The sequence below is a fragment of the Saccoglossus kowalevskii genome, chromosome 20 (genome assembly GCF_978046115.1).
Source record: "Saccoglossus kowalevskii chromosome 20, keSacKowa6.1, whole genome shotgun sequence".
Taxonomy (NCBI): Eukaryota; Metazoa; Hemichordata; class Enteropneusta; family Harrimaniidae; genus Saccoglossus; species Saccoglossus kowalevskii.
Window position 1 is genome coordinate 20194088 of NC_140660.1, and position 26810 is coordinate 20220897.

Consider the following 26810-nt stretch of genomic DNA (forward strand, 5'->3'; position numbering starts at 1 on the left):
ATGTGCCACGCACCTTTTAAAAAGCAATTAAGTGGCCACACCTTACCTCTCAGGCATACACATAAAAAGCATTTTGTCTTGACAAATTGATTCTTTTTACCAATTGATTTCTATCTGTGTTTAAATATGTAGTAGTAACACTAGGATAACAATGGAACAATTGGTACTTCAAAGGTGTAGACACAGAGTGGACAGCTACTGGATGAGAAAGAGAGGTCTACACAAAAATTGAAATACAAACTAAAACTAAATGTATAGCCAAAATATCTGCTTCGTTTTAAGGTGGTATTTACTTACATTACTGTGTGTTTATGCCATCGGGACACCAATAATGATTTAAAAATGAGAACACCGGAGAATATTTTGAAATTAGATAATCCTCAATTTCATGGACAATTGTCAACATATGCATTTTTAGATGTTTTCCATGATTAGTCCTTCATATATTACCATGTTGTTCGCTGACATGGGATAAAAGTCATAAATCACTATTGACACTAATCTTAGCATAGTTGAAACATTTAAAAAAATGATTTTCGTCAGTTCTACATATGGTAATAGTTTTCAATCATACGCAGCAGGATGTTTTAAAATGTACTGCATATATGCGCAGTTACATGCTCAGTAGTACAAAATTTTAATTCGTGCTGAAACTACCTTAATGGGTATATCGTCTCACTAAATAAAATAATTGAATTCCCCCTTAATTTATAGATGGCGTTTATGCGACTTGTTTCACTCTTGAAGGGGGGAAGGCTATAAAAATACGTTAACGAATGTGTTATTGCGTTTAAATTATTGGGACAGGTGTGATACAGGGGGGCATTATATACTATCTCGCCTGACTGAAGCGATTAGAGCAGGTGGTCGAATATTCTGTTTTCCGACCGAGATCCATTAGTGTTTAGTGACGTTTATATGTAAATTATTTTCACACAGAAGGTGTTTAGAATCACACGTCCATGCATATGATTTCAAAATGGCAAAAATTATTCGATGCGACAATGAGTATTATGAAGCACGGAGAAAAAGTATATTAACAACATTCTCGTTTTTATTTATAATGTCTATTGGAATTGGTATAGGACTCTATTTGTTGGATATAAACAGAATACGAGGTAGGAACTAGTACTATTCAATTTACGTTTAAGAAATGCCAGCAAAATGTCCATGACTAATGTATTGTTACATTTTTCCGAATCAGTGTGACAAACAAATACTTTGCTGAGATATAACAAAACAAACAAGGGGTGATGTATATGTGGTCCGAAAAAAAAACAATAACAAACAATGTCAACACCGTTAGTGAATAATGTTACCTTATTGTGTAATATGCACTTCCCCCAATATTATATTCTAAGGAAGTAACAGGCAAAACTATTACTCTAGACACTTGGTGAATGTTGTTGCAAATAGCTCGGAGCACCTTTACAAATATGCGGGTCTGTTATTCTCATAACTTTTCGACGATATATCAAACTGGGAACTATTTACGCCGGGTTCTGTATATGAATTTATACCGTGGAACAGATTTCTGAATCAGTCACTTCGATGCGGATCCCAACAAATACTCTCTAGTCAGGCCTCGGTCATATTTCTCTCGGCATGTAACATTTATATATGCTGAGGAGGCGTAAATATTATCTGATGAAATTAAACTAGATAAATCAGTAAAATGCCCCCAAAGATATAATATATTATGAGTTTATTTTAATACCGCAAAGTATGCAGAGAGATCAGTAATGTTATCGTATTGATCAATGCATAGAGGCGGCCGATGCGTCCCCGTACTGCCTGTGTGCATTTTTTGCGATATTATCGTGATACCTTACATCTTTTTCCTGCTTTTAATAATAATTTAATGAGAGATAACAGCCTCAAATTATAACGAAACACGTTTCACGCTCTGCGGAATCCGCGTTCATTTCCTTCACGCGCTACAGCTTTTCTGCGTGTTAAGTAAAACAAAAAAGTGGTATGAGCGCGTCGAAGTTCAAGGTTGAATGAATTATACTGTTTCCGGTGTCAGATATATGATCATTTAATTTTTCAGCTAGAAGGACAATGACAAAACAATATATAACAGCAATGGCAATGGAATTCACAAGTTTAACACCAGCAATAACAACACTATCTGAAACTATGACAAGAACAAAAAATCAACCGACATCAGTGAAAGTTGATTCCACTGCGGCGACAGGTAAGTCAATCTCACGACGAAGAGAGTATTTTATCAGTCGCGGCATTGTCTTGGGTGACATAACTTAATAAGTTTTTTTATAACTTTTAGTAAAGAGTATATGAATATATATTATTGTGTTTCCTATCTCTGGTGTTAAAATTTTCTCGCTGTATTCTGCTGTTTCGGTAATGTCAAGTTCAACTAATCATTGTCTATTTTTTTTTAAATTGCACCTCTCCGTTCTTGTAAATAAATTACGATAATGGTACTACTCTCCGGTCAGATTTTCTTAATACCCTAAGTCCCGTCTGAAACTGCAGATGTAATTGCGTAATTTCACACAGCAGATCTCACATCCCGGTAATTGATCACATTATATATATATATATCGCAGTAAATCCAAGTTCTCAAAACTATACACCAATTAAAGACATAGTTGTCAGTTTTCTGCAATATCTACTTTCGTAGAATTTCTTGATTTCTTACCTGGGCGTAGTTATCAATCACACGTCTTCCTACACGGTAATTCTCACGTTGCTTACAATAGTTCGTTATCCCAAAATATGCCAGGAGTCACGCGATCCGTTGAAACATGTATCGATTGTTGGTTTCTTAAAAGCGCCGTCACAAGATATATATGTATCTGTTTCGGTCGAGTTTATTTGGGTTGCAATGCGAATATTAAATTTTCGCTTGTCTTCCATGGGAATGGACAGTATATTTGATGGTTATCTATGTGAGGCACGCCATTATTTGTTTTACTACGGCAAAGTATTGTCAGTCAATATCCACTGTTTCTAGTATTTCCTTTCACATTGCTCTGACAATATGGCATATGGTTCGTCTGGCATTCTACACGTAATTTTAGTGCCACACTTGCGACATACGCCCTACAGTTTTTGTCGTCTTGGCAATGTCAACCTACGCCGTTTCTTGTCGTTACTGATGTCTGCCAATAATCAAAAGCAAAGACTTCACTCAAAGTGAGAGAACCTTCAGTCGTTTGACAAACAAGCTATTGTTTACTCACTTTACAACTTCTTTTAATTTCAAATAATTCTGCATAATATATCCGAGCTATGTGTCAATTTAATGACTAAAATTAGGACGAAAGGTAGCAATAAATGTTTATTAATACGAACCTATGTCTAAATATCTAAATTAACCTAGTCCGAAATCAGTGCGTCAAAAGTTATTTCCCAGCAATATTTTGACAGATCAAAGTCAACCTTAGCAAAAAAGAATTTGTATCGACCGATTTCGACTCAATTTTATCAGCTATAGCTAACTGGCGACTACTTCGGTTCTCAAACTTTCTTAATGGCGAACGGGACGATTTTATTCAAACCTTGAGAATGATGCTTAATGGGTTACACGTGCACGTCATATTTTTCAATATTCGAAAACTAAACTAAGTAAATCGGTAAAAAATGAAAAATGTGTAACCCCCCTCTCTCTATATATATATATATATGTTCATGTATTTTTATTGATCTTTTACATGTATTTATGAAGAAACAACAATATTTGGGAAAACTATTTAGTGAGAGGAGATCTTCAGTCTGTCTAATTTGTGGATATATTTTTGGACCCCCCCCCCTTCAGCCTTGATAAAAAGTCGCTGCCTCCCTTTGTGGCTTTGGAAAATATGCTGACCCCTCTTTGTTTTGCCCGACCCCCCTCAGGAATAATAAATGGTCATTCCCTAATGAAGTAGTAATTTAATATGTGTTAATATTTTTTTCGGCTATTGGTACAACAGCAACAAAGCTACAAACAGAAATGGGTATGCATTCTACCGGCTCAACATCAGATATAACAATGTCTGAAATTATGACAACCACATCAAAGTACATGACGTCACTGAAAGTTGATTCTACTGAAGCGATAGGTAAGTACAAAATCTTACAATACACAGATATTCATCGACGATAAAGACATTGTTTTATCAATCGAGGCTGTAGTTTTAGCCTAGAATATACGGTGGATATAATCACTAAATTCAGGATTGTTCAAACAAAAAAAAACATCATCAATATACCAGAAACAGATTTTATTTTTCTTTACGTTCATAATACACCCAGATTGCATGCTGCTCTGTGCATCAATTCATCTAGCAGAATAGACGTTTAGGGTATATCTTTTAGTTTTTTAGTTGTTTTTTTTTCAAATGAGAAATTTTCTTTATATTTCACGTCTATTTTGCTAAACCAAAATATATTTTTCCCATAAAAAAATATATGTTTTTTTTTTGCATCTCATAAGAAGTACACAGGCACTGTGTAATACTTCATTATTATTCAATGATTTTCAAAATATTATGAAAGCAAGCTCAAGAAAGTCAAACATAATATATTCTGACATATATGTAGATTAAAAATTACCAAACATTTGGCTAAAAGAAATGTGCTTTGGTTCTTATCAATGTGAATTTAAGAATAAGGAAACCTATATTTTATGCTAAAAACAGATTAATGTTTGTCATTTGTATTTGAATTTGAAACGTGCTATATTTTTACTTTCCTTCAAATTGGAATAAAACTATAATTCATGAGAATTAGCAAAAAATACTTGTTATGAAAGATGCCACCGTTACCTTGAAATCAAACATAGTCGTGATCCGCACATGCAAATGACCATGTGTACAATCAATCCATGTATTTATCTACTGAGTTGACCTAGCGCATAGTTTTGTGGAAACAAAATTATTTATTATGAATGGTGTTAAAAAAGAAATAGTTCGCATATTTAATTACCTTCTTTTTATCTTTCGATCACATTTGAGGAAAAATGTGGGTGCATAATTGAAATATTTGACGAATATATCATACTAATTTCAATTTCAACAAATATGTACGTTTTATGTCATTGCTACCATTACGACCTTACCAACATATATATTGATTATCAACACACAAAATACTATAATAAAATCATGGCTGCTTCTGTAATCTTGGTGGTATCGATTTTCCATCCAGAATATTTGCAGATTTTCATTGAGTTTACGCTAAATTTAAGGACGGTTCACACTGCACTGTCTGCAGTGCCTGACATTGTTTGTAGTGTAAATGTGAACAAAAGTATACATGCTTCAGTTTATTTTTTTTTAAATCCTCATTCGTTAAATTAAACTGTCGCAATATACGCTGTAAATCTAACGATTGGTATAAGGATCCTTTCACCTGGCTATAAATAAACAAGTTATCTCTCATTATCATTATCATTAGTGAATGTTCACTTTTATCTACATGCATTTGCAATCAACTCTTATTCTTTATTGACCAGAACCTATTTTTACGTTTTACGTAACTTTAAAATGCACATTGAACATATGCACATTGATTCGAGCTATTCCTCACTATACTGCATTGCACTACACTATATTACACTACACTATACATTACCATACAAGAACAAACGCTACACTGTTCTTTTTGTTCCCCAATGCAATCGAACACAACAATGGAATCTATTTTGACGAATTTCAAACATCATGACATATTGCGCATTGACTTTCCATTGACAGTACCATAATTGTCAGTATGTTTTACAAACATAAACATATAAAAGGTCGCCGTTAGCTTTTCAGTTTTTAAGCATTAAAATGAATAATACCACGAGTCTGTGTTTCATCTGAATTTCAGTTTGTTCATCAACTCAGTTCACCTGTAGCGATGGACGTTGTATTCCATTGGGTTTCCAATGTAATGGTGTCATTAACTGTGATGATAATGCCGATGAAATCGGCTGCCAAGGTAACAATAATTACTCACTTACGTTGTATATAGTACATATTGCGGTGCAAATATATAATTTAGTCGACTATATAGAACATATATCAAAACTAAAAGTGTTCATGCATAGTCGTGTGGGTATCTGATTCAGATGGGTAATATTCACGTGAATGTATTTGAGGGGTTAGAATGTAAAATACCAGGGGATGTTGTGTTCGGTAGTCATTGCCAAAGTCCAGCAAGATTTTGCTAATAAACATTATGCGTCAATGATGGCTGATAGAATTTTATTTTTGGCCTCTCAAATAATCTCCAAATTTATCTTGGCATCACGAAGAACATTGGGCAACTGATGTTTTGCACACACGTCCATATTCTTTCAGTATTAAATATGAACGCAGACATTTGCTTGCGTTAAATAAAATTATTATACTTCTGTCACCTTAACGCCATAAATTACAGCTTGTAATTTTGCAGTATACCACCGGTTAATGTCATCCCATTATATTAGGAAACGCGAATTCCAAATATAGAACGATTACGCGCGTAAGCAAACATGGCTGCCACCAGGTTTTGACCGGACCCCACACAAAGAAATTCGTTAAATCTGTTCTAAACGTTTTTGGATTACGGCATTCCCATGATGTATTCCTGGAAGGAAAAGATGTATAATAATATTAAAGGCTATTACGAAGGTACTGCAAAGTATGCACTCAAAGAGCACGCGCTAAATAAATAACATTTCGGCAAAAATATTGCTTTAATTTTACGCGGTCGAGTATAGATTCTCGACTCAACTTGTGATAAGTAACATTCCTAGTTCAGGCTTTCCGCCCAATCCTATATCACACATGATATCGACAAATACATTAGTGAAACTATTTACCATACTGAAATCATTCCGTGTACGTGTCTATAGACAGTAATGGGAATAAATGCACGTCTTACTATTGCAATTTTACAGAACATTACATAAACAAGTCATCATTCGTCTGGATATGTAATAATAAACAATGCATCGGTGATTACCATGTAAATGTGGTGACATATAATCCTTGTGAAATAGCCCAGAATGACATTAACTGTATCACTTAAACGCCAATCCTGAACCAGACGAAGATCGTTTTTAGGTTCTATGGCCCAACCAATCACCAGAGAGTTGTACTGTATATAAAGTGAAGTATTACATTGCTTTATATTTAGATTGTGGTGAAGACGAGTTCACATGTAATGATGGAAGCTGCATTCCTGCGTCATATGCGTGTGATAATATACTGGACTGTCAAGACTATTCGGATGAAATTAAGTGTGAGAGTAAGTAATGAATACACTTATATAATTTTCACCCGTCATGTCCATTTAGTGGATGTATTAAGAGCGGATTCACAACATGCTGACCTTTTTGGAACAGCGCGACGCGACGTTGCGTAATGGGGAGCACGTCTGCTTACAGTGGTTGGTGGCTTCGTCGGTATTTAATACGAATCAGTGCAACTGTATGAAATATTAGTGTGCCAGGATACAGTTACAAATGCTGGATATCGACGTTGTGACATAAACGAAGGTTTGTGTACATATCCCGGTGCGGCATCAACAAAAGCACTTCTTCGATTGTAAAATCATTGGAAGTTGACCAGTAGCTTTAACGGCCGTATAGAATCTGTATCACACATAATTGCTACTAAAATTGCGTGAACTCATACTCCGGTTAAACGTTTAGAGCTGTTCAATCGCAAGTTTAATTCGGGACCAACTTACCATCGGACCGTACCGGCGCAACTACAAAAATACAAAAAAGTCGGTGATTTTGGAGATCGAAAAGGGTAACACAGTTGTGACCATGTTGAAACTTGACCCCTATTGTACTCTAACGGATGGTGAAAGCATAGGCTAGAAACACTTCTGAATAAATGGGGTTTCGTGGACTCGGAGAGATGGATGATCTGTTACTAAACCGTTCGAGCAGACAGCTAAAAAGGTTGTGTTTTGGCTGGCTTGGTTTGTTTGTTTGCTTGTCTGTGAGCAGGATAACTACCAGGAGGAGGTAGCTTTAAGTCATCGATCTTGCGATCAGACTTCACGACAGATCTTAATGCCTCAATTTATTTATTTTCTGTAGCATGTGCCAATGACGAGTTTCGATGTCTGAGTCGAATTTGTATAGATGAGGCACTTATGTGTGATAGCAATCAGGACTGCCATGGTAGTTCCGCACGTACCGACGAGTCGCATTGCCACGGTAGGTGTTCTTCACACGTACATACTCACGTCTATATCGGTAGCACTTTTGCGATGTTGAACGGTTCGATTTAACGTTTTATTTTGTAATTAGCTTTAAAGCAGGGTAGTCGTCGCAGTGCCGAAAAATATATGAATTGTTCGTACTCACTTGAACAAAGGAGATGCAAATACAAACAAGCGTCTACCCACGAGCCTTTGCGTTTTTAGCCTGCGTTGTTATCATCGCTCGGGACTCAATTTCCGCGCGTGCGCAGGTGACGACCCTCCCGCTTTAATTACATGCATCAGGTTGTTCAATGTAATTACTTTAAACAAATATTATAGAAACTACTAAATATTTTCTCCAAATATTCATAGCCAATAGACATCGCACATTCATGGAACAATGGGGCAATAGAATATGCACAAATATTATGTACATTTATTTCCAGGTTGCGGTAACGATACTTTTCGTTGTCATGACAACAGGTACTGTATCGGTAATGACTTTGTGTGTGACCGTATAATCGACTGCTGGGATTCTTCTGATGAATTCGGCAGACAGTGTTCATGTGAGTTTTAGTAGTACATAAATAATTAAAGTTAAAGCGCGGTGGTGTTCGAATTTCATGTAAATAAACAATGTATTTTACACGCGTTGTATACGTCGCTATGAGTCCCTCATCGCACAGGACGCGGCGCGACGACTGCCGCCCTTTAATGTCGAGTGATAATTTGTTCGAATACGGTGTGGAACCCGGCAATTGTTTCATTCCCATTTGTAGCTAGTAGTCGGAGAGCCGAAAATAAAAAAAATAAAATAGTACAACACCCAGTACTGAAATTGTTTTACACCATATTTTGGAAGAATGAGTCATTCTGAACATTTCTAGATAGTATGTAGAGTCAAATTGTGGTATCAGTTTTTTTAGAAGCCATTTTCCAATTTCGGGTCTTAAACATTAATAATTTCAGTTTGGAGCTGAATGTCTGTTCTTATATAGGACAATTTATATTTAAATGTGCATTCTAATATTTACCCATATCAAACATTTTGTAAAAGATCACAAAGTCATAACATTATTAATTTAATATTTAGGATATCATCTGTTGCATATCATTTGCAAACATTTACATATATAATTCAGAATTATTCATTTACATTTGTTTCATTGATTTAATTATATTAAATACTTTATTCTTTTTTCCTTTAATAAACATTTATTATGTATGCATGTTAGTTAGTATCTCTTCATAACATGCCAAGACTTCCTGATTAAGTGCATCTTATATACATGTAAAGCGCCCTCATGAGTTCTAACTGGGATTACATCTCCCAGCATTCTCTTCTCTATCATGGCTGCCTCCACATCTTAGGTTAGTATTTTGTAATCTTCATTTAAATCCAAAACAGCTGTCCTTGTATTTCACCATCCACAGTTGAAGAACATTTAGTGTAATGAGATATGAGGAAGGAAATAGAACACATTTCTAAGTAATAAACAGTGATATATATATTGAGCGAAACTGTGCCAATTATGCTAATTTATGCAAATTAGGAAATTTTAGTCACACCTATTTTATTATAACTAGTTTGTAGAACTTGTTAGAACTGAAAAGTTGCATTTTCATCAAAATATTTGAACAAAAGTTATCAAATAAATTAGTTCAATAGAATCACATGTCAATATTTATCATTTTATAAAAATATCATTACGTATTAGAAAATGGCTGCTAAAAAAAACTTATACCACAAATGGACGCTACATACTACCTAGAAATGTTCAGAAAGACTTATCCTCCCAAAATATTGTGTCTAACCATTTCAGTACTGGTTGTTGTACGATTTCGCTTATTTGAGCTATTTTTGAAATAGCTCCCTGAATAGTCGTTACAATAACATATTTGGCTTATTGTTTACTGTGTTACTCCCAGGGTGCAATGTGACTCAATTCAATTGCGACGAGACTAAATGCATCGCATTGTCCAGTATATGTAATGGTGTAAGCGACTGTGAGGACAATGCGGATGAGACAGACTGTGGTAGGTAAACCCGATTTGCATATGTTATGATAGAGCGACAGGAACTTGCAAGATGCCAAATTGTTCGAGTTACGGACATCGAGTTACGAACATCGAGTTACGAACGCCGAGTTACGAAAACATCGAGGTACAAATATGACCACGCCCTTATTTAAGAAACCACGCCCACTTTTGCGAAACCACGCCCAAATTGTAGTTCGATGATCGATTAACAGTTAACAAAACTTCCAGTTACGGGCAACATATATTTTTGTTTTGTTGAACGTACACATTATGAACTCAAACTGAAATTAACAGTTAACCGATCGCGAGACATAGATAATTGTTTAACGTTGTATATTTTCCGTAATTCGAAGTTCGGTTAACTCTTATTTAAAGTTCGAGTTTCAATTTGGGCAGGGTTTCTGAAATATGGGCGTGGTCATTTTGGGAACTCGATGTTTGCGCAACTCGATGTTCGTAATTCGATGTCCGTAAATCGAACAATCCAGCATCTCGGAACTTGCACTGGCATATGTAGAGATGTGAAAGTTATTTTCACGAGTAGTCCTGTGTATTACATTGTCGTATTATAAGACAGTGTCGATATAGCATTTGTATATTTTATAATAGATTTAGATGTAGTAGAATATATATTTTGATTTGTTTGTTGACGTTTTATCGCTTTATAAACTTCCTATTACCATTATCAAACGTGATTACGTTTTTATTTTTTACTAAAAGCGGGAGGATCGTCACCTGCGCACGCGCGGGAATTGAGTCCCAAGCGACGAAAAAACACAAAAAAGAACGCAAAGGTTCATGGGTAGACGCTTGTTTGTAAACAATGACACGCTATGGCCACCTGACGCATGCGCAGGTGACGACTCCCCGCGTTAAATACCTTAAGCATAACATGTACTGTGAAATTCAATTTCTCAGATACCTCTTGCGGGCCTGGGAAATTCAAATGTAATGATGGTTTCTGCGTTCGAATAGACCGGACTTGTGATAACGTTTTCGACTGTCCTGACACCAGTGATGAGAATGCGACTTACTGCGCGGTAAGTACAATGTATGGTAACGCGGCGTAGTCGCCACTCAGCACGTCACGCAGCGCTTCATAGTCGTCACGAATCGCACGCACAAATATCGTGTACACAGTGTTTATATATATCTTAAAAACATGTAATGCTTATGCTTGAGTTATACAGAGTCAGACCATTATTAATTGCAATATTATTGTTTTTGTTTCAGATATTCAATTAAGAAAGTACATTGTTGCAGGGGCAAGCAAGTTTGCAAGATTGCAAATTGCACTCAATTGATACTAAAAGTGTTTTGTACAGTTTTACAATTTATAACACTTTAAAAGTATTTCACACATATAAAAAATATTAATATTTATTTATTTACACATTTAATTTTTACAACCTATATACTACTAAACTACATGATGAATAAAGTCACGCATAATAAACACCATTGTCCTTCGGGCATTTTGTTTTAATAATTCACATAATAAAAACAATAGAAACCAAATTATTTAATTTCATATTCCGATTTATTGATGATGTATTTTCCACAAGCAATATTAAAAATAGTGATTAATTTTCAATGAGATACACAGTTGAACTTTAGGATAAGAGGCTTCATATTTACACATGTATTTTTACTCGACTTTATGACATGAAAGAGGACTTTAGTATAAATATCATCAATATGACTCATCTCATGTTTGAAGCAATTTTCAAATTACGTATGGGAAATATATTTGAGATCAATCGGTACAATTGTAGAGAGAAACTGACTTTAACTTTCAATTTGTTTGGCAGATAAAATGAGCTGGTGGTGGTAAGACGATCTCAGTTTGCATCAATATTACATTTTTAAAACAGAACCCACTTATTCGCGACTCAAGATTCATGTATGATGTGTTCAACATGTAGAATAGGATTTACTCACTCTTCTAGTAACACCTGACATCATTCCATAAAATATACAATGGAGTCCATATACCTTTTTGCTGATTTGACTGTAGTGTAGTGTAGTGTAGTGTGGTGTGGTGTGGTGTGGTGTGGTGTGGTGTGGTGTAGTGTGGTGTGGTGTGGTGTGGTGTGGTGTAGTGTGGTGTAGTGTGGTGTAGTGTAGTGTCTGAACACAGCTAACAGTCTGAATAAAAAAAATGGCTGTTTTTCGATTTGGCAATTGATTTGAAAACCTAGAAGGTTATGGATTTCAACAAGGGTTAGCAATAGTTCCCTTCTTAACGATATTTAATAAAAATCAACTTCGACGACTTTTTAAATTATGAAGAATGACTGGCGGCGATATATTAACGACGAGTCGACGCTAGGCCAGAGAAACTATATTTGTTTCTTCGACGTAAATGTTTTCATCCACAACAATCAAGTAAATGTACCTTCTGCAGAAATAACCATTGTCACAAAAAAGAAGAAAGATTGTTTCCATCGAAGTGACCATGTTGCAGGTCGCAACATCGTTCTTTGATTTGGCTATTTTTGCTTTGAAAAAAATATATTAAACTGACTGTATTCAACATGATTTAAAATATAAGACGACTACTACCAATTTTATGTAGTTGAACACAAATTGACGATATGAAATGCCGGTGTCAGACTGCAGAGATAACCCGGGGAAATTTCCGATTTATATATACCAAATTGTCCAATTGTCGGGGATATGTCAGAGCGACTCAACCTGTTACGCCCACGGTTATCGAAATTATATTTATATCTGTGAATAAAACAACAAAAAAGCCGATGGATTTAGGACATGATGTATTAGTATATAAAGAGTAAACTATGTGTATATGAACGTGTTGATTCTGCTTCCAAATTAGTTTTAAAAACGTTTTTTGTGCACACGCACTTACAATAACTAAATTAACATGAACAATCCGAAGTTCGGACGTCATACAGAAAACAGCAGAATATATTTTTGTGCACTAAAAATGCAATTAATTAAAGCAAGGGGATTGCACGATTGGTTGAAATAATCAAAACTGGCTTCCGAGAGCATATATGATAGTTATAAATTGACTGATTCTATGACAAAAATAATAGAAAAACTGATTTAAAAGTGTTTTGGAGGCACGTTTTTGATCTGAATCGAGCAAACTGTTGAAAGTAACCACCGTTTTTTTCTTTAACGTGATCATCGCAAGTTACGAAATTCAAGGAGAATGCAGAGGCACGTTAACATTTCACTCTAGCACAATTGCTCGAAAAATTTTCAAAATGTTTTCAATAAATTTTACCAGTGACAAGTTACCTTATTAGTATGCATTTCGAGAAACCACAGTGTGTGTGCATGCGCAGTTTGAAATGAAGCAGTTTTGATCGCAATAAGATCACGCTTACAACTCAATCAAGCAAGGAACTTGTTCCCTCAAACTGGTTTTCAGTTGAATTGTTTTGCAATAGACAAAATGTTAGAGTCTGTGTACATTTCTATGTGATGCTTCAAAGATTTGTTGAGAATTATTCTGTAAAATAAACAATGAAATTATTTCATCTGTTCGTAAGAAGGGACGTTGTTGATTCGACGATGTTCTACGGACGACTAATTTCGAAACGTTCCACCCAGATTGGACGGCGCCCCTCGCGCCAATCCCCCTGTATTTAAGATTAATCTAAGCTGATAATTATAAAACACTTATATATGCAGCGCACCAAAAAGGGGGCCTTTGAAAGACTTATCTTTTTCCGTCTGTTTTCTATATATATTTTTTTTTATTTTGGACAAAATATATAGTAATAAAAATACAAGTTAATTATTCTCAGGGGACCGGGCTATGTCACAGAGCATTCTCTGTTGCTACCGTACAATATATTTCTTTATAACACATCAATCGTTAATACTGTATTGTAATTGGTCAAAACAGGATCACGTGTTATCGGCTAAATTACCATAGTAGCGCCAGGAAAATTACTAGTTCCCTAGGGAGACTAGTACATCAACTGGTGCCCGGGGATGACGTCGCTCGTCACCTGATCTTGTGATTCCCAATATGTCGTCTGCTAGTTCCGTCGCTGATATTGATGGTCCGCCTCGAAAGACTGGACGATTTAGCTTCAGTTCAGAAGAAGAACTTGACACACTAGTAGAAAATAAAGATGCACCGAAGACGAAGGATGCAATCAGGTTTTCTAGAAACGTCTTAACATCGTTTTGTGAAGAAATCGAGACACCGCTAGCAGACGTCGAGAAGAAGACGGCAGACGATCTATGCACGTTCCTCCGGTAATTCTACATGTAATGTGTGATAAAACACATATTACATAGCCTAATTCGGGCACTAGTTTCACGTCTTTTTCCTTGAGGGGTAACAGTATCTGCTATTTCACGAGACCGCAGGTGCCCCCATGGCCATGCAATATGTGCTTAATAGACTTTACGCGAGCTGATGTAGAAAGCCACACGGGGTACTTGTGAAAAGTCAAAAAGAACAGAAACTCAACTATGGGACAATCATGATAAACCAAATGTATATATGTTGCAGAGGTTCAGAAAAATCTCAACAACTAGGCCAGAGTTTTCGAACGTTAAACATGCCCGGATGTTCGCTCCCGAGAATACTGCTTTAGGTGCTGGAGTATTAACTACTTTATCACTTACACCAAATAATATCTTTATTTTTCTACAAGTACCATTTGAAGGTACTGTATGGTCAAAATTCATAAATATATTGCAAACAATAATACAGACAAAATATATTTTGTGTTAGTAAAAAACAAAACAAAAACAGAAATGCAAATTAAATGAATTATTGCGGTGTGATATTACTTTGCGATTGCCAGAAACACTATATGAGTTACGATAACTAAGAAATGAAAATAAGTCTGAATAACAACTTAACAAAATGAAAAACGCACATCAAGGTTGTCTGCAGACAGGTTTTGATGACAGTAACGAGTAAATTTCAATGAATTCCCGGTGATGGAAACGGTGTCTTAGGTTGCCGAATGTTGAACACGATGTTTCTTCAGATCATCATAGTTGTTTACTTGACATTACGCCGCTGAAACAAAATAATAAAAAGCCTCAAAAAAGAGTGAAACACGTTTATGAATGAACGCATGTAAAACGAATAATGATTCTAAATATTTATGAACGGACTAGACCAAATTATTCGAAGTCAGACAAGCCCTCTACTAGACCAACCGCACTGTCCCAGGCATATCATTTACTCTTTTCTAGCACGAGCAGTCCGAAACCAGCTGATAAACAAAGGCCAAGTTCCGGGCATTGAGACATCGTGCACACATATAATACGCAGGTAACAGTAAATATTCATAAATAAATGTTGCCGAGGAGTACTAACCTAGATTAACGAGTGTTGAGTATCGGTGCTTTTATTCAGAATCACAGAAACAACCATTATGGTACACTAATTCTTAGACAGCAAAACATGCGCCAAGCAAATACCCATAGCAATTTTGTTTAGTTATTCTGCAATTATGAAGAATCTTTCCAATATTGGTGTCACCATGGTGACACGATTGGGACGCATCTCAAAATGCCATCGATGGGTCTTATTCATAGGGGCAGCCCCTCTATGTTACGAACATTTTTCATAACTGTGCAACGGTGAGAAATACTTTCAAAAATATGTGTACAGTAGTCTGCAATTAGATCGAGATCTCTCCGAAAACCTAATCTCTTAGTCAAAAAGTAACCCCTTCTGAAAAACCATGAAACCCATCTTTCGAGACAACTGACTATTATTTCACTGCTATGTTGTGATAGTAAGGAAACCTTCCAAAAAGTGTTGTCACCATGGCAAACTGATCCAAATCTTTTTCAAAAATGTGAATTATAACCTAGTCAACATCTAACGTACAGAACATGTACTTTTGTAGAATTAATAATTGCAATATACTATTGGGAACAACAAAATAGCATATTAGTCTTCAGAATCTCCAATACAAATGATCAGCTTATAAGAGTAACATTAAGTGGAACAAATAATCAAAATTAGTTGTCCTAATTATGCATAGAGGGCAGCAAACCTAATTGTCCGCAATAATAGTCACTCGAATATTTAATATGACATCAGGTAAATCTACTCCAGTGATTTGGAAATTCAATAAATAAGGTGAGTATAACTGGGCTGCAGGTAATTAACAGTTATTCTACTCTGGGCATGTCCTATATTTGTGTCATCGAAAAGAACGCTGACACTGTCATATAAAGGATTTACAATATTCGTCTTGAACCCATAATTCGTCTTCGTGTACTTACTACAGTGAGCGCCTTCGTCTGATTGATCTGGACAGTCATATATCCCATCGCATACCCACGCTGTCCCTAGACAATAGCCATCATTGCAAACAAACTGGCCTGGTCCACATCGCGTATCTTGTTTTCAAAATAAAAATAAGAATATGAACGTGGTTATATCAGAATAGTTCAAATTATGGCTGATACAAACACAATTCTGTAAGAATATTGTAAAGCACAGTAAAATCTCTATTCCGAGGAATAGCAATCGTCGTAATGCAAATGGCCGCCGAAATCTCGTTGAGAACGAGAGAGCCTTGTGACTTCACCTCGCGACTTTCTGCCAAATGATGTTCCATTCTATCACGTCATCGCCTACTTTATTCCGTTGCAACCATGGTATTTGGAACAATAAAAGCGATGACCTGAACAAATGGAACACTGTTTAAGGGGCAAAAATAAAGTCTCGTGACTATCTCGTTTTAAACGAGATCTCGACAAAATTACAAAATATATTTCATATGCTAATGACAAATTTCTTAATTACCAATTACACATGAATGTTACAGAAAAAAGATAATTTGCTATATGAATTATAACTGAAAGAAGCTGACTGATATATGTACGACACTTTAGCTATCGCATTAGAGTAAACGTAAAGTTATGGTAATACGTGTTTATGAACAATGATAAAAATTAGACAAAACGTTCTACGAAATGTATTTGCTTACGCGCTGACGAGTTTCGTGCTCGGTGTTTGTTAGTACATTTTAAAAGCAACGAAAAGAACACATTGGATAACCAGGGTATCTCATCTGGAACTCTACAAGATTAGATTTATTACACAAGACTAACTGTAATTCTGGATACTACGTTCAACTTTTTACACGACGTCAGTAGTTCATGAATAATGTACATTGTGAGATTTGAAACAATTTATACTAGAAACCATACCACAATTGGCTTCATCTGATAAGTCAGAACAGTCGCTTATTCCATCACAGACACTCGTTGGTTGGATACAGCTACCATCATCACACGTGAACTCGTCAACACTGCACCCTGTGCGAAAATAATAACAAGTCCATATATGGTAACAATTTCTTACTGTCTGTTCTGTTCTGTTCTGTTCTGTTCTGTTCGCTGTTCTGTTCTGTTTGCTGTTCTGTTCTGTTTTGTTCTATTTTGTTTTAGTCGCTGTTCTGTTCTCTTCTATTTTGTTCTATTCTATTTTGTTTTGTTCGCTGTTCTGTTTTGTTTTATTTTGTTCTGTTCTGTTCTATTTTGTTTTGTTTGCTGTTCTGTTTTGTTTTATTTTGTTCTGTTCTGTGCTATTTTGTTCTGTTCTATTTTTTTTTGTTTTCTTCTATTTTGTTTTAGTCGCTGTTCTGTTCTCTTCTATTTTGTTCTATTCTATTTTGTTTTGTTGGCTGTTCTGTTTTGTTTTATTTTGTTCTGTTCTGTTCTATTTTGTTTTGTTTGCTGTTCTGTTTTGTTTTATTTTGTTCTGTTCTGTGCTATTTTGTTCTGTTCTATTTTTTTTGTTCTGTTCTATTTTGTTTCGTTCACTGTTCTGTTCTGCTCTGGTCATATTCTATATTATTCTTTTAGATCTATTCTGTTGAATTTTAATTCAGCTTCTATTCTATTCTAAGACTATTCTATTCTATCTCATTCAATTCTGTGTATTCTGTGTTGTTTTGTTTTTCTAAATGATTCTAGTGAGTAGATAAGGAGAATGATGATTTTACTTACACATACACTGTGGTCCAAATTCGTCAGAATCATCCCTGCAGTCTAGAATTCGATCACATACCTTAGCGGCTGGGATGCAATAACGCTCATCCGCACACTGAAAATCGTCTTCGTTGCAAGCTGTGTTGTAAATACCATTATATTGCGTGATACGAAAGGTAATATACGAGAACATGGAATTACAAATCAAATTTCCAGAATATATAAGCTATGAATATCATTTCTATTGTATTTGAAATGATGGGTATTTTAACATCTTTAACCTCGCTTGATGAAAAAGATTGAGGTCGTCATGTGTTTAGTGTTTAGACATTGCTGAGTAAAAGTAGTTCCTGATTCCGAATAAGGCAACATGTAATGACTACTATCGTCCGTGTAAGTTACAATGGTGTGCTTCCAAATAAACATACACGACAAGAAAAGTGTCTATGCTGAATGTGTATAAACAGGAGCCAAACAACTGGCAAATTAAGTATTTCCAGCTACATAATGTTCACATTCAATCGACCTTAAATGCAAGTTGCCGTGGAGTTCTCGTCGGGGGAGAGAGAACGACGAGATTGTCTAGCTGGTGGGTCATTCATTCTCTTCCGCCATAGCATCTATCGTTCAACTGGTCTGTGTAACAATCGGTACTGTATAGTGGGCGCGGTGAAGGGACTGAATGACATACTATATTAGGGTCGATAACCAGTTTTATGGTTTTCTCGTAGTTGAAGAGTTTTCGGCGGCCATTTACATCTAAGATAGATTACCAAATATATACTAGGCATGTGACATTATATTGTGATTCCATATGTGCTACTACATAGGAGTTTCGAATATTTACTACGTAGATTATGAAATACGATAACAGAACTCAAAAAACGGGCAATATATATCAATTTGATAATAACCAAAACAGATAAAATACAGTACATGGTTGCGGAACTAAATCCACAAGATAATTTAGGTCGAAGTACTATGATGAATTTTGTCATTTTTAACTTTCCTGATGAGAATTGTGTCACAAAGAATGTATTGTTTTTTTCACTTACTGCAATACGCCTCATCGGAGACGATATCGAAGTCACAGTCATTCACACCATCACATGCCCCTGCTTGGGGAATACACACACGGTATGAGCAGCGGAATTCGTCGTCTGCACACTCTACGGACAAAAATGTGTGTGCACAAATGTTGACACTGACATTTAAACACGTGAACAACACTATACCCAATTCAAATTTCATGAACAATAATATGATTGATATCATTTTAATAAATAAATAAGAAGTAATAACTAAGCAACAACAAGGTGAGTAACTTTATTTATCCCGTGATTGCATTTTTTATGTATAGCATAGTGAAAAACAAAACTCCCATAAATATATTCTTTTTCGAAATTCTGTAGCTAATCGAAAGTTTCGTCTGCATAGGTAATCATATTCCCATTTATATCTCTATTGGGTTATGTATAAATAGTAGAATCTGCATATCTTGGGGTGACTTTCGATATTTTATAAGATTTGGTATCTTTTGCTTCCGATTCAAAGGTCAAATATTTTCTATTTACAACTGTGCTTTGTAAATAAATAATAATGATTTATTTATTTATTACAAATACTTCCGTCTTGTAACGACTTTTGATATTTTCCCGCTGGTTTCGAAGTGGATACGATATTGTTTTGGCGATAGATATTGAAATAATAGTTATTAATATTAAAGACTTATTAATTAAAAATGTCTTGTTTTCACCATAGATGGCGCAATTATAGGCATATTTAAAAGGACGATCACCTGTGATGTGTTTTCGATCGTTACCATTAAACACAATATATACCTACCTTCACAGTACAACTCATCTGAGAAATCTCTACAGTCGAGTATCCCGTCACAGGCGTATTCCGCTGGAAGACAGCTACCATCATCACAAGTGAATTGTTCAGGGCTGCACGCTACATATTGATAAATAAACATAATATAATAAGATTATGAAAATCTAAAACGATCAAACGACACTTGATTCTGACAACACATTTTTGTTAATATTAAGGCAACATACATCTAAATAAACATAAACAGTGGGTTCAAAATAACCTGGGAGGTTAAAAATGTTATAATATCCTAAAACAAGTTTATCTCGAAAAAAAATACATTGGGATCTCGAATGGCTATCACACGATCTCCGGTACTTATGGGGCAATAAAACTTATTCGTAAATTGTCGCTGAGATCTCGCTGAGAACGAGTGAGCTACGAGATCTGATTTACCCATCAAAGAGTAATCAATATGCTACCGCTTTTCGCCTGACATATTGTGTTTAGACCAGTGGATGCGATTGCGGTAGAGAATGCAATGAGACAAATAAAAAATATATAAGTCGCATAGCTTTCTCGTTCTCAGCAATGTCTCGGCGGCCATTCTCAATAAGGTCAATAAAGTTTACTTACTTTGACATCCATTTTCATCTGTACCGTCTCCACAGTTTACAACACCGTTACACTGAAAACCTAGCGGCGTACACACGCCATTTTCACATTCAAACTGGGTGTCTAGGCATCCTTCTGAATATGGTAAAAACAAATATTAATGTTTTCTTGACGCATAAGTTGTTTTCTTGTAGCTCTGGAGCAAAAACGGTGACAGATTGGGGGATACGCGTGAAAAAGAATATAACCATGCGCGTGCGCATGCGTACACAATCAATTCACTTTGATTCTTAGTACACTGGAAATTACGCCAACAGTTTGCTGTGCTCCCGTGACGCGTTGCTATCTCGGGATTCTGACAAGGTGCGATCAAAACAGTATACCTGTAATTCGCAAATTTATGGTAGTACAAGTAGTGTATCCATGAGTAAACATATTTGTTGTCGTCGTTTGAGACTCAATTCCCGCGCGTGCGCATGTGACGAGCCTGCTTTAAAATTTATAGAAGCATCGGTAATTGCGTCCAAGTTGTTCGGTCATCGAGTTGTCGGCATCCATGCGTTGTGAGTGGGATTAACATAGTAATCTCGGGCGTCACGTTGTAATGTAATATGTTGAATCTAGAATTGGGCAACACTTGCTAAAAGTATAACACAGTTATAATAATTAAAGAGCGGTTGTCGTCGCGCCACGCATGCGCGAGATATATGGGTCTCATGTAAACAAAGATAGCGACTTTGACTGTTTCGCAGAATAACGAGTACAATCTGAGACGTTACCAATCTTTAATAAGAATTTTTTCAGGTGACTGGAAATTGTCGAAGAAGTCACCGGCTGTAATTAGTGCACGTCGTGCCTAGTAGGTCAAACCTCATACTTGTGATTTACATTAGAAGAGCGCATTGGATTGTGGGAAAGTCAATGTTTATCAACACAAATGTTGCACATGCGCAGCGCAACGACCACCGCCCTTTAAACAATTATTCACAGACCTGGACACCCAATCTCGTCAGAATCGTCTCCACAATTTCGGATGCCATTACATGTCATGTCCACTGGCAGACATTCCCCTGTACCGCACGTGAACTCGGTTGGCGAACACTCCACTGGCGCGTTTGATTCAGTTGTCGATGGAAATATGTTAGGAAATGAAGTCCCTGGAGCGACTGGAATACAAGGCATACACAAACGAATATAGTCATTTTAATATGGAACGGTCTTACAGTAGACACATGTGGTGATGGAAAATAATGGTACACTAAATATGGGGTAAAATCAAACTTCGTTTGTCTCTCGCTTTTTGCGAGATCTCGAGGGTTATTTGAATATATGGCGTATTGATTGAAAAAAAATGTAAATATGGACGATTATGTTAGATACTAGGAAACCGTGACCAACGTTCAAAAACACAGAGTCGCAAGACAGTTTCAATGGTAATACATATGCAATAAAACTAAAAGCCGTTGTCTTTTGTTTTATGAAAATTAGAAATATTTTTTATATAATAAAATGCATAGATAACATATGTAAGTGTCATTGTAGCGATTACTTTTGGTCAATGGTTTTCAATTCGACAGAAAAAAAAATCTACTTGTTGTGGGGAAATTCCCAGCATGACGGGCGCATTTTGTATCGTACACTTATGCCCACGCCTTTCTATGTGTCTTGTAATATTGATTTTGTAGCCGAGTAAATGAACGTTGTCAATGAAATCAGGTTTATGACGTTTTTGAAGTTTTACCTAATATATTAGGTGATAAATTGAGGCCGTCTCTGAAATATGCTTCCAGGCCAATTTAAATGCTGGATTTATATATTCGCCTGGGCACCGTAGAAATCAACGTAGCTGATACTGATGACCATGAATTTCACTTCCAAGTACGAAATATCATAGCCTGAAAACAGTCATTCTGCGTGCAATCATATCATCTAGACGTACAAACATTTGTACGTACAAACTAGACCAGTGGGCTGTAGTATGTGATTTGACATGTCGTAATCTTTATGTAAGGTTGTAAATATGAGATTTTCCGTTCAACTGCGAGGTCTCGCGTTTTGCATGAAAGACGCGCGCCGAACGTCTGCCGCAAAAATCGAGTGATTTGATTTTGAACTCAAATTTCTTTATTTCGTAGCTCATATCGAAAGGCCGATCTTTGACAGTGGAATATTGCTTTTGAATACCATTACTTCATCGAAATTGACCATCAAATATGTACAGCACATTATTAAGCATGGAAATATCCCCCAAAATGATTTCGCGTTTGTTGAATCCCACGCGATGTTTGACGCTATGACCTTTGTTTGTCCTGTTTTTACGTTTGGTTGCAGGCATAACGCGGGATCTCGCAGTGACCAGAAAATGTTCTATTATTTTAGACGTTCGAAGGACACGTGACTAGTTGTTAGAGCATTACAATACATTTTAAACAAGTCAAACAACAAACAGTACACCTGTCTACACGAACAAGATTAAATACCCTGTTTCAATTCAAAAGACGGACGAGGTAGAAGAAACGCGAAATTGAATATACCTGTTGTTTCATGTATCACTTCGTCTGTGTCGTTAATAGATTCCGATAACGTAGCTCTATCTGTATTTCCATGTACATTCTCCATAGTGGAAGTCTCAGTAGAAGACGCATTATGAGAGAATGTCTCAGTAGCAGACACATCGCTCATATGATCTGTAATGAATTCATAAAATCGAATTAAAGGTTTGAGTCGTCGTTCTAAGACACACTGTTTTTTATTGTACAATCCATTATTACAATGTGATTACGTCATGATGAAAATCTCTGCTATGATAATAACCTTGTCAGTTTCAAATCATCCATAGGTACTAGTACATTACAACGTTTTCAAAACTTTTAAACTCCGCTCTATGTATTATGTGTCATACAGAAATTCAAACCACAGAAACAAAATATTATATCATTATCGTAAATGAGAGCCAATTAAGATTTGGATTAAGGGGTAGCCACTTATTCAACACCAGCAGTCAACGCTGCTCAATTCTATATATATCAATGTAGTGAACTGGTTAAAAATTTTATTTTGTAATTGTAAATTATTTTTTTCATTATTGAAATAGCACAAACAAAACATGACAGTTGGCATTGAAGGGTACAAAATAGAAAACACCACAATAGCCCACATCTCATTCTTCTTTTCAGTTGTTCTGCGTGTTTACGTAAGATTTTGTTATTGTAAACTATTATGTTAACGTTGTGTGGAAAATAAAAAAATATAAATAAAAAAAAAAACTTCTCTAATTTGTTTTATGCATTATTTTCCGCACATAATGCTTTCAGAACGCCATTGATCATGCTATAAAAACAGAGAAGATGCGTAAGGTAGACTTCGCGCTAATCGCATGCGCATAAACAAAGATAAACTAACTATAAAAATCTATAAATAAAAAAAAAAATTCTCTAACTTGTTTTATGCATTATTTTCCGCACATAATGCTTTCAGAACGCCAATGATCATGCTATAAAAAACAGAGAAGATGCGTAAGGTAGACTTCGCGCTAATCGCATGCGCACAAACAAAGATAAACTAACTATAACAAAAACTATAAATAAAAAAAAATTCTCTAATTTGTTTTATGCATTATTTTCCGCACATAATGCTTTCGGAACGCCATTGATCATGCTATAAAAAAAACAGAGAAGATGCGTAAGGTAGACTTCGCGCTAATCGCATGCGCATAAACAAAGATAAACTAACTTTGTTTTTATGTTCGCGTTGTATTCAATATTCATATTAGATAACTCTGGTTGAGTTTTGTCCATTTGTTCAATGTTCTAAAATTGTGAAAACTTATTGGATCAAAACGCTTCTTTATTATATAGCTGAATCAATGACAGTGTTTAAATGGGGATCGTCGACTGCATGTACACAACACCCGATCTAACATCGTCGTGATTATTATACCTACGTTGCTGAGAAGAACCGCGAGGCATGGTTACAGTACAAGACTCGTACTCAGTATTCACCCGACAATGCTGGCGAATTAATCCCAATTAATGTGGGCCCCCGCGGCACTTTCAACTTTATCTGTGTTTTGCAATGGCAATGCAGCCGACACCACAATGCCAATTGTTTAAATTTGCTCGCACTCGAGACATGTTCTGCCTGCAACCAAACAACGAAATTTAAAACTTAATAACAACGGCGCTGCGTTACCCGAAATATACAATGGCCGGCGATGACTTAGAGCAAAGTATAATCATGGTATGTTCACAACAATGTGTGAGACATCTTATATAGCGACCGTAAGGCTGAATCGTGTTTAGAATTCGTAATCCACATACAATACCAAATGTGTATACGCTGATGGCAATATTTGGGAAACTTAATTGATGTGAGATTAGGGCATAGGTTGAGTATTTTTGTTTAGGGTGAATTCAACCGTCGCTTGATGAAACGTTGTTGATGCGTAATTCTGTATGTATTTTTTTCGAAATTTCCTTTTTGTCCGTGGAATGGAATACGTACAAGAAATGCATTTATGGTAGTTTCAATTAAACGTAAATTAAAATGTCTAAAATAAACATGTCATATATGTACTACTGAAAACTAGGATCTCATAAAAAACAAAACATGTACACTTTGAAATATTGTTAGGCAGAAACAAACATAACTACGGTATATTGGAACATGAATGTACCGTAACATCGCGTCGTATTTGGTAACTATATTGATAATTCCCGAAGTACCGATTCGAAATGTTAATAACGGACTGCCTCATAAGTGACCGACCGACTCGTAAACGATCCCAGGATTACGTAAAATCTCTCAGTGTAACACATAGCTTCTTTGATGTAGTTGGTTTTAGGGGAAAATAAAGATGTTCATTGGCAAACAAACATAAAACGGTCAGCGGTCATAAACAGTTGAAAGAACATTAAATGAACGCACTGGTTCGTACCTACCAACACTTGCTGCGGTACCACCACCCACTGCGGCCCCAATGCCACCGCCGAGCAGCGCCAGTATACCGAGACTACTGAGCGACAGTATTAATGCCAGTCGTCGACGGCGCTTTCTTTTCTTTTCTTCATTCTCTTCCTTTTCCTAAAATATATATAGTCTAATTCCAGAATCGTATTTTATGCAATATCTACCCCTTATCGATGCATTGTGAAACATTGTAAATAAGGATACTATACAGTCAACCTTCACACCGTGCAACATTACAGCCATTGTATTGGACTTACTAACTACATATATCTGTAACTATAAGTACGCAATATATCAAGGTATAACAATGAGAATTACTAAACATAAAATAGAGATTAACATTAATAACACAAATTACTTGTTCGCTGAGTTCCCCTGGTTGGATTTGGTTGCTCATCGTGCGTATTTAACAGGCTTTCCACTGCTCCCCTATCTGTTAAATGTGTTTACCAACCCGCCTCCTCGACTAGTTGTTAATTTGTGAACCAGATGCAGCTTAACAGACGTAGAGGGTTAGTTGCCACTGCAGGGGGTGTTATATTCATTGGATATGTTATTTAATGTAGGATTATATGCGTTGCTATGCAACACTCATTATATACGTTCTCAGCGTGTTCATATGCGGTTATAAATAACAGAGATGTGTTAACTTGGTAATGGTCTCAATCCGAGATTCGAAAGATCGACATATTGCAACACATGTAAAAATATCACAGTACAACACGTTGTATTTTTTGATAAGTAGGAGTGTTTTATTTATAAGGTATCCGTGAATATATGACATATTACAAAGACTATGTTCATCGCATATATACTCGCATATACTAGTATTTTTAATTCGGGCATTTAAAACATTTGGTTTAACGAACGTATCACTACCTCATCGCGAGGAGCCAGTATGGTAACTGACACATATATCCATTGCCCTGTCCGACAAAAATGTCGATTTTGCAAGAAAGGGTGCGGATGTACATATGTATGTCGCGTTCATGCAGTTCTGGCCAGAGGCGCGTTAAACTAAGAAATAAACCTGTTTGGTATTGTAATTATAAAAGAAAAAAACATGTCCATAAAAAAAGCAAAAACATACTTGTAAGTACTCAACGCATCTCATCATCGCAGTGGTATTTATAATCACGTTACAATACAATTTCTAAAAACATTGACGTCCTTGTAAATACTCATGCACGCTTCATATTCAGAATTTATGATAATCTTACTCACGAAATTTGAGTTCATTTCACTTAATGTCATATTTTTACTCATATACA

General features: G+C 35.9%; 2 protein-coding genes across 2 annotated transcripts; one reads left to right on the plus strand and one right to left on the minus strand.

The window, feature by feature from the left end:
• Positions 1-979: 979 nt before the first annotated feature.
• Positions 980-11560, plus strand: LOC146730109 (uncharacterized). Its single transcript, XM_085494430.1, has 10 exons — positions 980-1118; positions 2054-2200; positions 3945-4073; positions 5827-5937; positions 7120-7230; positions 8036-8155; positions 8589-8708; positions 10072-10179; positions 11101-11222; positions 11416-11560. The coding sequence occupies exons 1-10, from the start codon at positions 980-982 to the stop codon at positions 11425-11427; spliced, it is 1119 nt and encodes a 372-aa protein (XP_085350556.1). The 3' UTR covers positions 11428-11560.
• A 3235-nt stretch (positions 11561-14795) lies between these two features.
• LOC102806552 (uncharacterized) lies at positions 14796-26048 on the minus strand. Its single transcript, XM_006816135.3, has 11 exons — positions 25898-26048; positions 25512-25653; positions 23106-23258; positions 21564-21737; positions 20593-20706; positions 19987-20097; positions 19197-19310; positions 18160-18279; positions 17359-17466; positions 16426-16542; positions 14796-15202 (listed from the first exon to the last, which is right to left on the minus strand). Exons 1-11 carry the CDS (start codon positions 25934-25936, stop codon positions 15195-15197), a joined length of 1200 nt encoding a protein of 399 aa, XP_006816198.1. The 5' UTR covers positions 25937-26048; the 3' UTR covers positions 14796-15194.
• Positions 26049-26810: the final 762 nt, after the last annotated feature.